The sequence below is a fragment of the Nomascus leucogenys genome, chromosome 1a (assembly GCF_006542625.1).
Source record: "Nomascus leucogenys isolate Asia chromosome 1a, Asia_NLE_v1, whole genome shotgun sequence".
NCBI lineage: Eukaryota > Metazoa > Chordata > Mammalia > Primates > Hylobatidae > Nomascus > Nomascus leucogenys.
In genome coordinates, this window is record NC_044381.1 from 80230315 (window position 1) to 80247935 (window position 17621).

At 41.5% G+C, this 17621-nt stretch overlaps 1 protein-coding gene across 1 annotated transcript; it reads right to left on the reverse strand.

Moving 5' to 3' along the window:
• Positions 1 to 9659: 9659 nt before the first annotated feature.
• GPHB5 (glycoprotein hormone subunit beta 5) lies at positions 9660 to 17144 on the reverse strand. The gene is made up of 3 exons (XM_003267788.4): positions 16736 to 17144; positions 15559 to 15763; positions 9660 to 11068 (listed from the first exon to the last, which is right to left on the reverse strand). The coding sequence occupies exons 2-3, from the start codon at positions 15760 to 15762 to the stop codon at positions 10880 to 10882; spliced, it is 393 nt and encodes a 130-aa protein (XP_003267836.2). The 5' UTR covers position 15763; positions 16736 to 17144; the 3' UTR covers positions 9660 to 10879.
• Between the last annotated feature and the right edge of the window lie 477 nt (positions 17145 to 17621).

Consider the following 17621-nt stretch of genomic DNA (forward strand, 5'->3'; position numbering starts at 1 on the left):
GCCACCGCTGCTGACACCCAGCCAAACAGGGTCTGGAGTGCACCTCTAGTAAACTCCAACAGACCTGCAGCTGAGGGTCCTGTCTGGTAGAAGGAAAACTAACAAACAGAAAGGACATCCACACCAAAAACCCATCTGTACATCACCATCATCAAAGACAAAAAGTAGATAAAACCACAAAGATGGGGAAAAAACAGACCAAAAAAACTGGAAACTCTAAAAAACAGAGCACCTTCCTCCTCCAAAGGAACGCAGTTCCTCACCAGCAACGGAACAAAGCTGGATGGAGGATGACTTTGATGAGTTGAGAGAAGAAGGCTTCAGACGATCAAACTACTCTGAGCTACGAGAGGAAATTCAAAACAACAGCAAAGAAGTTAAAAACTTTGAAAAAAAATTAGAAGAATGGATAACCAGAATAACCAATGGAGAGAAGGGCTTCAAGGAGCTGATGGAGCTGAAAGCCAAGTTTCGAGAACTACGCGAAGATTGCAGAAGCCTCAGTAGCAGATGCGATCAACTGGAAGAAAGGGTATCGCTGATGGAAGATGAAATGAATGAAATGAAGAGAGAAGGGAAGTTTAGAGAAAAAAGGATAAAAAGAAATGAACAAAGCCTCCAAGAAATTTGGGACTATGTGAAAAGACCAAACCTACGTCTGATTGGTGTACCTGAAAATGATGGGGAGAATGGAATCAAGTTGGAAAACACTCTGCAAGATATTATCCAGGAGAACTTCCCCAATCTAGCAAAGCAGGCCAGCATTCAGATTCAGGAAATACAGAGAACGCCACAAAGATACTCCTCGAGAAGGGCAACTCCAAGACACATTATTGTCAGATTCACCAAAGTTGAAATGAAAGAAAAAATGTTAAGGGCAGCCAGAGAGAAAGGTCGGGTTACCCACAAAGGGAAGCCCATCAGACTAACAGCTGATCTCTCAGCAGAAACTCTACAAGCCAGAAGAGAGTGGGGGCCGATATTCAACATTCTTAAAGAAAAGAATTTTCAACCCAGAATCTCCTATCCCGCCAAACTAAGCTTCATAAGTGAAGGAGAAATAAAACACTTTACAGACAAGCAAACGCTGAGTGATTTTGTCACCACCAGGCCTGCCCTAAAAGAGCTCCTGAAGGAAGCACTAAACATGGAAAGGAACAACCGGTACCAGCCACTGCAAAAACATGCCAAATTGTAAAGACCATCGAGACTAGGAAGAAACTATAGCAACTAACGAGCAAAATAACCAACTAACATCATAATGACAGGATCAGATTCACACATAACAATATTAACGTTAAATGTAAATGGGCTAAATCTCCAATCAAAAGACACAGACTGGCAAACTGGATAAGGAGTCAGGACCCATCAGTGTGCTGTATTCAGGAAACCCATCTCACGTGCAGAGACACACATAGACTCAAAATAAAGGGATGGAGGAAGATCTATCAAGCAACTGGAAAACAAAAAAAGGCAGGGGTTGCAATCCTAGTCTCTGATAAAATAGACTTTAAACCAACAAAGATCAAAAGAGACAAAGAAGGCCATTACATAATGGTAAAGGGATCAATTCAACAAGAAGAGCTAACTATCCTAAATATATATGCACCCAACACAGGAGCACCCAGATTCATAAAGCAAGTCCTCAGTGACCTACAAAGGGACTTAAACTCCCACACAATAATAATGGGAGATTTTAACACCCCACTGTCAGCATTAGACAGATCAACGAGACAGAAAGTTAACAAGGATATCCAGGAATTGAACTCAGCTCTACATAAAGTGGACCTAATAGACATCTACAGAACTCTCCACCCCAAGTCAACAGAATATACATTTTTTTCAGCACCACACCACACCTATTCCAAAATTGACCACATAGTTGGAAGTAAAGCTCTCCTCAGCAAATGTAAAAGAACAGAAATTATAACAAACTGTCTCTCAGACCACAGTGCAATCAAACTAGAACTCAGGATTAAGAAACTCACTCAAAACCGCTCAACTACATGGAAACTGAACAACCTGCTCCTGAATGACTATTGGGTACATAATGAAATGAAGGCAGAAATAAAGATGTTCTTTGAAACCAACGAGAACAAAGACACAACATACCAGAATCTCTGGGACACATTCAAAGCAGTGTGTAGAGGGAAATTTATAGCACTAAATGCCCACAAGAGAAAGCAGGAAAGATCCAAAATTGACTCCCTAACATCATAGTTAAAAGATCTAGAAAAGCAAGAGCAAACACATTCAAAAGCTAGCAGAAGGCTAGAAATAACTAAAATCAGAGCAGAACTGAAGGAAATAGAGACACAAAAAACCCTTCAAAAAAATTAATGAATCCAGGAGCTGGTTTTTTGAAAAGATCAACAAAATTGATGGACCGCTAGCAAGACTAATAAAGAAGAAAAGAGAGAAGAATCAAATAGATGCAATAAAAAACGAAAAAGGGTATATCACCACCGATCCCACAGAAATACAATCTACCATCAGAGAATACTACAAACACCTCTATGCAAATAAACTAGAAAATCTAGAAGAAATGGATAAATTCCTCGACAAATACACCCTCCCAAGACTAAACCAGGAAGAAGTTGATCTCTGAATAGACCAATAACAGGTTCTGAAATTGTGGCAATAATCAATAGCTTACCAACCAAAAAGAGTCCAGGACCTGATGGATTCACAGCTGAATTCTACCAGAGGTACAAGGAGGAACTGGTACCATTCCTTCTGAAACTATTCCAATTGATAGAAAAAGAGGGAATCCTCCCTAACACATTTTATGAAGCCAGCATCGTCCTGATACCAAAACCTGGCAGAGACATAACCAAAAAAGAGAATTTCAGACCAATATCCTTGATGAACATTGATGCAAAAATCTTCAATAAAATACTGGCAAACCGAATCCAGCAGCACATCAAAAAGCTTATCCACCATGATCAAGTGGGCTTCATCCCTGGGATGCAAGGCTGGTTCAACATACGCAAATCAATAAATGTAATCCAGCATATAAACAGAACCAAAGACAAAAACCACATGATTATCTCAATAGATGCAGAAAAGGCCTTTGACAAAATTCAACAACCCTTCATGCTAAAAACTCTCAATAAATTAGGTATTGATGGGAGTATCTCAAAATAATAAGAGCTATCTACGACAAACCCACAGCCAATATCATACTGAATGGGCAAAAACTGGAAGCATTCCCTCTGAAAACTGGCACAAGACAGGGATGCCCTCTCTCACCGCTCCTATTCAACATAGTGCTGGAAGTTCTGGCCAGAGCAATCAGGCAGGAGAAGGAAATAAAGGTATTCAATTAGGAAAAGAGGAAGTCAAATTGTCCCTGTTTGCAGATGACATGATTGTATATCTAGAAAACCCCATTGTCTCAGCCCAAAATCTCCTTAAGCTGATTAGCAACTTCAGTGAAGTCTCAGGATACAAAATTAATGTACAAAAATCACAAGCATTCTTGTACACCAATAACAGACAAACAGAGAGCCAAATCATGAGTAAACTCCCATTCACAATTGCTTCAAAGAGAATAAAATACCTAGGAATCCAACTTACAAGGGATGTGAAGGACCTCTTCAAGGAGAACTACAAACCACTGCTCAATGAAATAAAAGAGGATACAAACAAATGGAAGAACATTCCATGCTCATGGGTTGGAAGAATCAATATCGTGAAAATGGCCATACTGCCCAAGGTAATTTATAGATTCAATGCCATCCCCATCAAGCTACCAATGACTTTCTTCACAGAATTGGAAAAAACTACTTAAAGTTCATATGGAACCAAAAAAGAGCCCGCATCGCCAAGTCAATCCTAAGCCAAAAGAACAAAGCTGGAGGCATCACGCTACCTGACTTTAAACTATACTACAAGGCTACAGTAACCAAAACAGCATGGTACTGGTACCACAACAGAGACATAGATCAATGGAACAGAACAGAGCCCTCAGAAATGATGCCGCATAGCTACAACTATCTGATCTTTGACAAACCTGACAAAAACAAGAAATGGGGAAAGGATTCCCTATTTAATAAATGGTGCTGGGAAAACTGGCTAGCCATATGTAGAAAGCTGAACTGGATCCCTTCCTTACACCTTATACAAAAATTAATTCAAGATGGATTAAAGACTTATATGTTAGACCTAAAACCATTAAAATCCTACAAGAAAACCTAGGCAATACCATTCAGGACATAGCGTGGGCAAGGACTTCATGTCTAAAACACCAAAAGCAATGGCAACAAAAGCCAAAATCACAAATGGGATCTCATTAAACTAAAGAGCTTCTGCACAGCAAAAGAAACTATCATCAGAATGAACAGGCAACCTACAGAATGGGAGAAAATTTTTGCAACCTACTCATCTGACAAAGGGCTAATATCCAGAATCTACAATGAACTCAAACAAATTTACAAGAAAAAAACAAACAACCCCATCAAAAAGTGGGCAGAGGACATGAACAGACACTTCTCAAAAGAAGACATTTATGCAGCCAGAAAACACATGAAGAAATGCTCATCATCACTGGCCATCAGAAAATGCAAATCAAAACCACAGTGAGATACCATCTCACACCAGTTAGAATGGCCATCATTAAAAAATCAGGAAACAACAGGTGCTGGAGAGGATGTGGAGAAATAGGAACACTTTTACACTGTTGGTGGGACTGTAAACTAGTTCAACCATTGTGGAAGTCAGTGTGGCGATTCCTCAGGGATCTCGAACTAGAAATACCATTTGACCCAGCCATCCCATTACTGGGTATATACCCAAAGGACTATAAATCATGCTGCTATAAAGACACATGCACACGTATGTTTATTGCGGCACTATTCACAATAGCAAAGAGTTGGAACCAACCCAAATGTCCAACAACGATAGACTGGATTAAGAAAATGTGGCACATATACACCATGGAATACTATGCAGCCATAAAAAATGATGAGTTCGTGTCCTTTGTAGGGACATGGATGAAACTGGAAAACATCATTCTCAGTAAACTATCGCAAGGACAAAAAACCAAACACCGCATGTTCTCTCTCATAGGTGGGAATTGAACAATGAGAACTCATGGACACAGGAAGGGGAACATCACACTCCGGGGACTGTTGTGGGGTGGGGGGAGGGGGGAGGGACAGCATTAGGAGATACCCCTAATGCTAAATGACGAGTTAATGGGTGCAGGAAATCAACATGGCACATGGATACATATGTAACAAACCTGCACATTGTGCACATGTACCCTAAAACCCTAAAGTATAATAAAAAAAAAAAAAAAGAAAAAAAAAAAAAAAAGAAACAGGTAAAATTAAAAAAAAAAAAAAAAAAAAAAGATCTAAAAGTAGAACTACCATTGGATCCAGCAATCCCACCACTGGGTATTTACCCAGAGGAAAAGAAGTCATTATTCAAAAAAGATACTTGCACACGCATTTTTATGGTGGCCCAATTCACAATTGCAAAATCGTGGAACTAACCCAAATGCCCATCAACCAAAGAGTGGATAAAGAAGCTGTGAGATTATATCTATATATATATATATATATATATATATATATATATATACACACACACACACGATAGAATATTACACAGCCATAAAAAGGAATGAATTAACAGCATTTGCAGTGACCTGGATGAGACTGGAGACTATTATTCTAAGTGAAGCAACTCACGAATGGAAAACCAAACATTGTATGTTCTCACTGAAATGCAGGAGCTAAGCTATGACGATGCAAAAGCATAAGAACGATGCAATAGACTTTGGGGGCTTTGGGGGAAGAGTGGGAGGGGAGCGAGGGATAGAAGACTACAAATAGGGTGCAGTGTATACTGCTCAGGTGATAGGTGCACCAAAATCTCACAAATCACCACTAAAGAACTTACTCATGTAACCAAATACCACCTGTACTCCAATAACTTATGGAAAAATAAAAAATAAACACATTTCCAAGAGTAAGGAGTTGCTGAGAGTTAGTTTATGTGCCAGAGTCAATTCCCCTGCACCACTCCTCACATGCATAGGAAACAAGTTTAGAACATACATCCCTCAGTTCCACAGCAGTCTCTGAATTTCCCTTCAAGGCTCTGCTTTTTCTCCCTCAGTCTCTTCCATGGCAAGCTTTCATTTAAGCTACAGCAAAACATTATCTTCCTAGAGGTTATACAGGAAACCAGAGAAAAGTTCCAGTCTCCATAACACAGCCCAACCTTGCATGGAGCCACCTCCAGGAAAGATGGCAGAAATGCCTTAATCAATGGTAAGAGATAGTCTGACGATAAACTTAAAGACTTCTCCAAGCAGGAATGACTTGTAAGAAGCATTCCAAAAAGGCACTGTGCTCTAGTGGAAAATGTTTGGTTCTGATTCATAGAAACCTAGCATGAGCTACGTATTAGCTCTGTGACCTTGGGCAAGTTCTTTGACCTCTCTGAGCTTCTATTTCATCATCTGTAAAATGCTAATGGTAAAATGACAATGACAATGCTTACTAGCATAGTTAATACAATAACTAAGAAGTATTAATATAAAGGATTCTGCTTATAGTAAGAGATCCATAAATAATAACAATACATATTTTTTTATTTTCCAAACACAGTACCTTGCACAAAATTTAAGTTAATAAATATTTGTGGAAAGAAGGAAGGGAGAAAGGAAAAGGGAGACTTGAAAAAGATTCAAGTTTAGCACAGTATAAATCCGGATAGAGGCTTTCCTCTTTTTCACTAATAAATTCTCTAATGATAACATAGATCTATTGAGGAAATTGTTTGAATACCATGGACTATTAGCACACAGATCCTGCAGATCAGAGCCCTCTGGTGGCCATTGCAGCTTTGCTACCTGTTAGAACAATTTTGCCCACCTTGTGTCTTACAGCTGCATGTCGCCGCCTGGTCCCTGTTGTCCTAGATCCCTATCTCCTACGCTGACACCGGAAGCCCAGTTCCACAGCAGCTCCCCCTGGCATCAGCCTCAGCCTAGAAAGGACAGTGGGGACCAAGCTTTTCTGAGATGCACCCCTCACTAGTCAGTCTTTGTTGCTTTGTAAAAGAAATGGCCACTAAACCCTCCAGATGAACACAGCCAACTGGCGAGTTCTCTGGTTTTATGTAATAAATCCATTCTAGCAGGCCCACCTCTCTGTGCCTTTTGTTCCTCAGTACTCTGCCAGGACAGTTCTGGCATCTTTTCATTAATGCAAGCCACCATTTTCCTCACTCTTGAAGGACACATCCCAACAGCACACTGGGACCAGATCCAGGTGTCCTTTTGATTACATTATATTCTGATAATGCCTGCATATGAATGAAATCTTCTTATCCAGTCTTATATTCTGGCACCCCCCCATACCCTGTCTGAACCCCCCGAGACCCATTGTTAAGCACACTCCACCAATTCCTCCTGGTTTACATTGTCAAATCCTGAAGCTCCTTCAGGGGAGGTGCTTGTTCCTCCCACCACAGAGCAAGTCCTTCCCTAGCCAGATCATCCTGAGATTTGACCGTAATGAACCATCTAGAATAATACGGGATTGTGGGCAGTATTTGAGGAGGGTGAGTATCGTCATGTAAAGCATCCTCCTCAGCATGGTCTCCAGGCAAGGGGAGTCTGCTCTCCACTAGCAAGGAGGGGCTAGGAGGTTCCTCTGCAGGGAAACCTCAAGTTCATCATCCACCTGACTGTTCCCATTCCAGGTCTCTATGTCTCACTTTTTCTCTATTAGGACGTTGACTTGAGTATAGCAGACTTGCCAGAGTGGTAAATTCAGCCCTTTTATTAACTCAGCTGCTTTCTCAATTAAATATTAGACCTAATTTTCAGCACAGTCTGTCCTTCAGCTGCATTCGAAGACAGTCTCTTCAAATCAGCTTTCATATCATGCCTGAGGGCTTTTATTGCACTTAATGACCAAGTCCCACAGTCCTTATAATTACCATGGTCTTCAATATCTCCCAGATGTTACTGTATTAGCCAGTGCATGCCTTCCCATGTGTATTCCAGATCAATTCACTACAAGGCAGTCAGTACGTGAACTGCACAACATTTTGGTCAATGGCAGGCGGCACACATGATGGTGGTCCCATAAGATTATATTTTTTCTGTACTTGTTCTATGTTTAGATACACAAATACTTATCATTGTTTTACAGTTGCTACAGCATTCAGTATAGTAATCTGCTGTACAGATTTGTAGCGTAGCAGTGATAAGCTATACTACATAGCTTAGCTATGTAGTAGGCTATACCGTCCAGGTTTGTGTAATTACACTATGATGTTCTCACAATGACAAAATTACCTAATGATGCATTTCTCATAATGTACCCTCGTTAAGTGACCCATGACTGTAATTGTGATGCTACAGCATGCTACCTCCTGCGTTAAAGCTGAGCTTCCCAAAAGACAGCTAAGCTGGGGTTTATTCATTTGGCCCCTTAAATCCACTCTCTACCTTTCTTCAACTTGCTGCCTAGGAGGCCAACATTTATGGACTGAATCAATGGGTTTTCTCACTCTCTGCTTTCCCATTTGATTCCCATGTGTTTTTTTCTTTTTTTTTTTTTTTTTAGGAGATGGGGCCTTGCTTTGTCATTCAGGCTGGTGTGCAGTGGCACAATCACAGCTCACTTGCAGCCTTGACCTCCCAGTCTCAAGGGATCCTCCCACCTCAGCCCCCTGAGTAGTTGGGACTACAGCTGCGCACCACCACACCCAGCTAATTTTTTTTATTTTTTGAAGAGACAGGGTCTCACCATGTTGCCCAGGATAGTCTCAAACTCCTGGCCTCAAGTAATTCTTCCACCTCGGCTTCCCAAAGTGCTGGGATTACAGGCATGAGCCACCATGCCCAGTTTGATTCCCGTTTCATTCAACAGAAGACCAGAGGATGGGAGGAGAGTGAGGATGGGTATCTGCTCCCCCACCTCCCTCCCTACCAGGTGTCAGTTTGGGAAGGGCTGCATCCTCCTACCAAAGGCTGCAGCTCCTGTCAAGGATCTCACTCCTACAGTTGTCTCTGGGGTCTGACAATCACTCCCTCCTCTTGTTCCTTCAGCCTAGGGTTGTCCATTGCCACTGAACCAGATCTGTTTCAACCCCACTTATTGGTTTCCTTAATTCTGCCCACACATTTGTAAATCATCTCCTCAGTATCCCACTACAATAGATCACTGGTTTCCTGCCAGGACCTTTATTCATGCTGCGGTCATCTTTTCTCAAATCCTGGCAAGCCCTTTGTGCCTCAGAAAATTCTGAGGAAAGTCTTTAGAGGTGGGTTGAAAACACTTGAGTGGCACCACCCAGGATTCATCCCTAATCATCACCCACTGTTCCAGCAGAGACCCCAAGTACTTGCCTTCTTCTTATGTTAGAGTGACTTCCTTTCCTACCAACACATCTGCTAAAGGTTGGGTGGATTTTGCTCCTGCCCTTTGTTCCCAGATGTTCACCCCGCATTCCAGTACTTGACTGTCAATCTCAACATTTGCTTTACTGTGTTTTAGGGGGACTCCTTGAGTTCTTATTCGAGGAGGACTCCTGGCTCCCAGGGGTATGTCTATGCCACTGTTGGGACTCATGCTACCCAGAGTCATCTGTCTGTGTCCCTTACTAAACATGACATGCCACATTAATGCTTAAGTAAAAATAACCTTGTAGTTTATTTGAGGTGTGCTTCTCACTGTTATTCCAAGTGTACTAAGAATTAAAAAGACTTTCTTGAAATTTGTCATTAATCCAAAAGACAGAGGACATGCTTTATTGGCATTAATATAGGTTTTCTTGGCACATTATGAAAAAAGAACAAGGTTAAATTCAACCCCAAAAATGCCAGAATTAAAGATATTTGCATAACATTAGAGTTTTAGAGGTTTTTTCCAGCCACAGAATTAGCTACTATAAGATTTTAGAGAGGGCAGGAGCTAGAAAATCACAGACTTTTTCCTCTGAGCCAGCGATGCAGTTTTACCCCTAAACGCATGTAAAATTTCTGAGTTTAGTAAGTTACAACTTAAATTTAAAATATGATAAATGGGGAAGAATCTTGTGATTGGCCATTTTGCAATAGCTTTGGGAGAACATCATACTCTAAAACATGAGTTTAGTTTAATAAGTTTTTAAGGCTAAATGAGATAGCTATTAGTTACATATTTTATTTCTGGGTTTTCTTTTTTCTTTTAATCCCAACGTAGCCTCTTTATTAAGACTCTTAAGGGAGTTAGGGAATTTTGCTAGGGAAAACAATTATCCAAATCCAAACATCTTTTCATTGAAGCTACTCTCTTTGTATATCTGAGCAGTCTTATTTCTTATGTAGATAATTGCTCAGTTAAAAGGGGAAGGGAGCATTTTCCCTAAAGAAGCTTGCAGCTGGAATTCCTCTGGGGTGAGGAAGACTAGTACGTGGGTTTTGTTCATTTCTAGCCCTTTAATCATAAATCTGGTTGGAGATCACTTGTTAAACAGAAGATGAGAATTTAAAGACTTTCCAGCCTCATATCCTAATCACATCCAATGTGTTTAAATCATTAGCATATTATAAGTCCAAATTGGGGGAGGATTGTGATACACAAATTATGTTCCAAGACTCAAGGCAAAGAAAAATTAATTTGCAGGTATGTGAACTGGAGAAATTATTTTGGTGAAGGCACGAATATTGTTTTGAACTTTTAGCATAAGTAGGCTGCATTTGGGCCTTTTGCCTGAGCTGGACCTAAGGGGCAACAGGTAACTTCCTCCATGGGTATAGTCGAAATTAAACAGTCTTGCATCCAGGAAGTATAACTGCATGTGCTGCTCACACAGGTGGGTCTGTGAGGCTGAGGCTGCTAGCTGCTCTCTGCAGACCATGCAAGCCTCAGATGGTCTCACACTCCGTGGTGGCAGTGGAGCAGGCTCCGCAGTCACAGCGGATGGCCACAGGATAGGTGTAGAAGGGGTCGACTCCCGGGGCACAGTTGGGCATCTTGATGGTCACCTGTTTGGTCTCGTTGTAGGTACAGACTCGATGATGGGCTTCGATATAGGGGGGTTCCAGAATGGGTTTCTGTCCCCACAGATAGAAAACAGAGAATTCATTAGAACATATGATCTTGTTTCAGTTTTTTTAGTATCATTTATCACTATCAGAAATTAACTTGTTATTCGTTGATTTACTTGTTGCTCTGTCATCTCCCAGTAGAAAACAAACTCCTAAAAGCAAGAAGCTGATTTCATTCAAGACCATACATATCCTAAGCTCCCAGGAGAGACCATAGCACACAGCAAGTGCTCCATGCATAGTCAGCAAATGAATCACCTTGGTCACTGCAAATACCTTCTAACTGGTCTCCCCTCTTCCATTTTTACTCCCTACAATCTATTTGCAACACAGTGGCCCTGAATGATGCTGTTTTTAAACATAAGTCAGATCATATTACTCCTCTTCCCAAAGCCCCAGTGATATCCCATTTCACTCAGAGCAAAATTCAAAGACCTTATGATCACCTTCAAGACCTACATCACCTTATCTGCACCTCTACCTTCTGAAATGCCTGCAACAATTCCCACCTCACTGACTTCCTCTCTAGGCTCACAGGGGTCTCCTTATTGTTCCTCTGACCCACCAGGAACAGTCCCAGCTCAGGGCCTTTGCACTTACTGTTCCTTCTGCCTGGAACATTCTTCCCCCGTATGATTCACTCCTTCACCAACCTTTGGTTTTTGTTAGAATGTCACCCTCTCAGAGAAGCATTTCCTGACCACCCTATTTAAAATTGCAACATTCCATCTCCATGCCCAGAAACTTCCCATCCCCCATCCTGCTTTATTTTTCACCACAGCACTGATCGATACCACATGACATAGTCTATCTTTCATTCATTTGTGTGATATTCCTCCCACTCTAGAAAGTAAGCTCTTTTAGGACAGAGATTTTTGCCCACTGTGCCTCCAGTACCTAAAACAGACCCCAGGAAGGTTTCAATAACTATTTGTCATTGAATCAATGAAAGAAAACATTACAAGACAGGTTCCCGGATACTCTGTGCACTGTTCTGATCATCAAAAAGTTTCATTTCCTTCCTTCACCTTTTATAAATCTTAAGTTCAAAGATAATTTTAATAAACAGAACACACAGATCAGAAAAAATATCAGCACACCCAGCTGGAGTTAACATCTCGAGCCCTGCAGTCAGAACTATGGAGCTTGAGTCCCTGTTCTGCCACTTGCTGGAGACCTTGGAAAACCCACTCAACTTCCTGAAGACAGTTTCCTCCTCTGTAAAACAAAGTATCTACCTCCCACCATTGTTTGAGAGATAAGGTAAGATGATATACACAATGCACAACATCTAGCACAAAGTAAGTGTTCAATAAATGCAATCCATTTTTTTTTTTTTTTTCGAGACGGAATCTTGCTGTCTCCCAGGTTGGAGTTCAGTGGCGCAATCTCGGCTAATTGCAAGCTCTACCTCCCTGGGTTCATGCCATTCTCCCGCCTCAGCCTCCTGAGTAGCTGGGACTACAGGCACCCACCACCACGCCCAGCTCATTTTTTGTATTTTTAATAGAGACAGGGTTTCACCATGTTAGCCAGGATGGTCTCGATCTCCTGACCTCGTGATCTGCCCGCCTCAGCCTCCCAAAGTGCTGGGATTACAGGCGTGAGCCACCACGCCCGGCCAATCCATTGTTCTTATTAGTGCAATTATTATAAGAAAGTAATGAAAATAATAACAAGCTTTCAAATGACAGTAACTTTGCTTTTTTGTTCTTCTTTGTTCTAGACAAAAAAGAATATATATACATACGTAACTCAAGATGAAGTTCTTGCATGAATGTCATGAAAATAGCAGCCTTGCCTTTTTTTTCTCTTTTTTTTTTTTTTTTTTTTTTTTGAGATGGAGTCTCACTCTGTCACCCAGGCTTGAGTGTTGTGGTGTGATCTCGGCTCACTGTAACCTCCACCTCCTGGGTTCAAGCGAGTCTTCTGCCTCAGCCTCCCAAGTAGCTGGGACTATAGGTGCATGCCACCACACCCGGCTAATTTTTGTATTTTTAGTAGAGACAGGGTTTTACTCGCCTCTACTAAAAACTGGCCAGTCTGGTCTCGAACTCCTGACCTCATGATCCACCCACCTCGGCCTCCCAAAGTGCTGAGATTACAGGTGTTAGCCACCACGCCCAGCCAGCCTTGCCTTTAACAAAGACCAGAAGAGTTGAATTTGTCCTCACCTGTTTTCTCCTACCTTCCCGTATTTGCTTTAAGTCCTCTTACCATTAGTACTCTGGGAACCTAGGCAGACTAGACACCCCATAAAATTTCATTTTCAGATACATAATTTTTTGGAATAAGTCGTCCCAAATACTATATGAGACAGACAGACTTATGCTAAAAATTTATTTATTATTTATCTTAAATTCAAATTTACCTGGGCTTCCTGGTTTTCTGGTTTTATTTCAGTTTGGGTTTCTGTGGGGAGGGGACTGGTTGTTTTATTTTATTTTGTTTGTCTGTTTGTTTGTTTGCTAAATCTGGCAACTCTATACCCGGATTATGAGGAATAGCTATCTTCAACAACAATTCCACCTTCAAATGTAAATCCAGCCAGTCTGTCATCATGAACATCCTTATTTTCAGACATGCTTTCAGTTAAGATCCCCCCCGCCAAAAAATCAAGTGCTTTATAGCTCAGAAACTTTCAGATTGCTGGGAAAATGAATCTCATTCTTCTATTTATTTTCTATAGGTAACCTCCCTTTTCATAACACAGTCAAGACATGAATGAAAGCTGGCTAAGATCAGGGAGAATCTTGTTCTTTAATGGTTCTGGTGCTTCCATCTTTCGAGTGAGAGCACATTTCCTGACCTCCTATGGGTGACCATGATCCAATTAAAGACATTCATCAGTTTTTAAAAAGAAGAGAAGATGGGCTGAATTGAGGGGAAGCAGGAGTTTGAGGATTTGGCACAGAGAGGGCTTCAAATAGCCCAGACACTAGATGCGAACAGGGAGAGGCCCTGCCAGGCCAGTCCCTGAACAGGAGGAGGCGCCAAGTGCCCCAAGTGAATTTGCTGCCAATTGACAGGCAAAGTCTACTTAGCAAAACCCGATTTTCATTTGGCTAGTAGGGCTCGAGCCCCTGAATGAGGCAAAAAGAAAACTACTTTGATAGAGTAGTTTCATCCAATTTGGAGATTTCATCACTATGACCCAATTCCATTCACAGGGCCGTCATTGTACCTAAGCAAGAGCAGGTTACCCTCTGGGTCCCCAAAGAGAAGGCTATTTTTCCCAATGGCAGTGTCCACTCACAATGCACGTGTGCTTCTAAGTGGCCTTCCATTAGGCTGGAGGATCTACACCTCCAGGGGGAGGTCCATCCCAGTCAACCAACAAATGTGTATTGAATGCCTTGTTCATACACGACACCTTGACAAAAGCTGTGAAGGTTGTAAGAATGAACCTCTGTCCTCAAAAAATTTAAATCACACGTGTGGTGGGGGAGGAAGTAAGACAAAAAGTAGAGCATAGTCAAGGGCTTACCTGCAAGTCAAAGAAGGCCCAGAAAGGGAGCTGGCACTGCAGATGGGCATCAGGAATAAATATGATAATGACAGATGGGAAGCAGAAGGGATATGAGGGAAGGACCAAAATGAGATCCATGAGGGCTATTTGATAAAACCTTTGAAAGTCACTTACCAAGGCCAGAGTAAGAAAATGTGTTGTCTCCAGGAAAGCAGGCAGATGCCATATTGCTGAGCACCTTGAAAGTTAGTTATTGAATCTGTAGTAGTGTGTGGACATTCAAGGTTTTTGGGCCAGGGAGTGACAAGATCAGAGCTAGCACTTCATTGGTTACCAAGTGGGCGGGCTTCAGGGGGAAGAGCCCACAGTCACTATGTAATGTGATCTGCTGGGGTGCTGAATAGCTCTCTTCCTCTTCATCACTCAGACAGCTCCTCTTAGCCCAATAGGGTTTTAACTTTGTTTGACAGTGTTATCTCCACTTTAAATTAAATGTCTCTAAAAAGGCCAGGTATAATTGAATATGAAGGAACTTAATGGATCCGTCAGTGATAACCCCAGAGGGCTCCCAGAGACTTGAGGAGGAAAAGGGCTGCAGAAGAGGCAGTGAAGGGGTCTCACCCTTCACTGGGACCAATTCTCACCCTTCAGCTCAGGGCCTCTTTCTTGGAAACTGGCTAATTTATCCAAAATGAAGAAACATAGGGAGGAGTTTGGGTCACAAGCTTGAACCACAAATTGATTCCCAGATTTACAATGATGCTCTACGTGACTTTGCAGCCACTCTCCCTTGAATCCCTCCATGTCATCTGTAAAATGGGTAGAACAGTACATCTTGACCTCCCAGAGATGATTCCCAGATACATAGACACAATGTAAACCAAATTCTTAATCTTATCAATGCTTTGTTAGAGGGGCAACATCATGTTTTTCAAATCACTTTTGGAAGATGCCAGTCATAGTTTTGTTTTGGTTTTTTAAATCCACAGGAAAGGGCAGATGCCATCTGCACATCTTAGCAACTCACCTCCCAGGTCTCACAGCGACCCCAGCAGGCATCCGTGGTGATCCGAAGGCCCCTGCAGCCTGGCTTCTTGGCCAGGAAAGTAAACTCCCTCACGGCACAGCCCACAAAGGTACGCAGGTTCCCACTGGAGGCACCGAGGACACAGCCATAGCCAGCCAGAAGGAGGAGGGCCATGGGGCCAAGGAAGAGGAATGCTAGCTTCATGCTGCTCTTCCGGAGAGGGAAAGGACAGAGTTTAACAGATCTGGCTGCCTTCAATGGCGCAGCCAACCATGCATTTGTCACTATCAAAGGGACCTTGCTCCTAGCATTTCAGGGAAAATGAGCCCAGAAATCGTAAATGCCCACAAACTCCAACACAGGCATCCAGAGATTCCTGCAACTGGTGCCAGTGTGAATTCCATGGCCCTCTCTAGATGCCCATCCTCCAAGTGCATTCTCAGGCTTTTCCTTATTGTAACTTAACTGCTGCAGTTGACATGTGTGTTAAAGAAGTTTGTCCCAGTGGTCTTTCCAAAATAAACATAAAATATGAGTAACACCAAAACTAATCCATAATCCAACAGAATACATGAATACATATAAATTATTTTTATTCAGGTCCAGGGTATTTGGGTGCCATGTTACATACTTTGCTCAAAACTATATTTTCAGTGTCATGATGGGGAATGATTTGGAGGGGTTGATAAATATTAATAATAGTATTCCCTATATGCATCGTTACTAAACCAACTCACCACTAAACATGGATATGCAGAAGATATCATGAAACCTATCACCTGAGTTGGTGGCCATTCATAAATGTGTCCTACTCACTGTAAATTGCTTCTGCTCTAGGCTTCCACTGCAACAGCACCTACTTATGATTCAATTTAAATCCAAATGATGGAAACCATAGGAGTTATTTAAAACATAACCTCAATCCACTGTCAAGTCCATCCTCTCTGGGTCTTGGTCATTCCCTGTGCTCTTTCAGGAGCCAGAATCAACCCGCTTCATGCTTTGTCCACTAGACAGAACTCACCTGGATTTTGAAGTATAAAGGATATGGCATTCATGGACCCTTACCCCCCCTGAATTCATTATTCTCACAGTTCCTACTTCTGACCTTATTGTAGCAAGTTCTCTGGGCTTCCCCTCCTCTGGAATGAGGTTACAAATATGGAGAAGCACTTACCTAATCTTGCAGGAGCCCACTCTTCTTTTAGAGATGAAACTTGCACTAAGATTTCAGGAAGTCACAATGAATGGTAGAAGTTTGCTCTGGGTAAATGTCTCTACCTTCTGTTACTGGGCTGCTTGATTGCTCAAATATATAGGAAAGGTCTTGTCAATCAAAACAAAAGAGAGGCAGATCCTTACAGGAACTACTAAACACATCAAAGCCATGGAATAGAAAGCCAGTCTCTATTTTCCAAAACTGATTAACTTAAAGGGTGTTGTTTTGTTTCTCAACATCACCACTGAAACAGAAAGTTACCTTGGTGGGTGGCATAATCCTAAGGAAATAGTCAGAGGTAGTTCCACCTGGTTCTCAGGAGAACAAATGCATTGTGGCAGATGGATTAAATTTTCCTTCATGGTAACCACAAGTTTCCTTTGAAACAGGGGTAAGTGACTAGCAGCTCATGGCAAACCCTTTCCTTTAACCGACAACATGTTTCAATACACTGAAAAATAACAAAACAATAATTCTTGCTGGAAAGAACACAGGATCACTACCTGAAAAGATGGAAATCACAGTGAGAAGAAACATGACAAAAGTCTTAAAATTAGCTAAGAATTAGATGATATTAATAACACCTTAAAATTAATCATTTAGGAAAAAATACCAAGATGTTCCAAGTGATTACCTTCCAGCATGGGAATTAAAGAAAACTTTTCATTTCCTTTATATGGTTTTCAGCATTTTTCACATGTTCTACATTGGGCAGACTTTTGTAATAAAGAATCAGTCAATATCAATGTTTTAAAATTAAAATAAACCAACAGGTATGCATTTGTTCTGACTGTAAGGACATTCAGTGCTGCTCTGACAGACACGTTTTACCAGATTTTTGGTC

Coding starts and splice junctions, on each gene's coding strand:
- GPHB5 (XM_003267788.4), bottom strand. CDS start 15,762: ATGAAGCTAGCATTCCTCTTCCTTGGCCCCATGGCCCTCCTCCTTCTG. Junction 11,069..15,558: donor GTCGCTGTGAGACCTGGGAG/GTGAGTTGCTAA, acceptor CTGTGGGGACAG/AAACCCATTCTGGAACCCCC.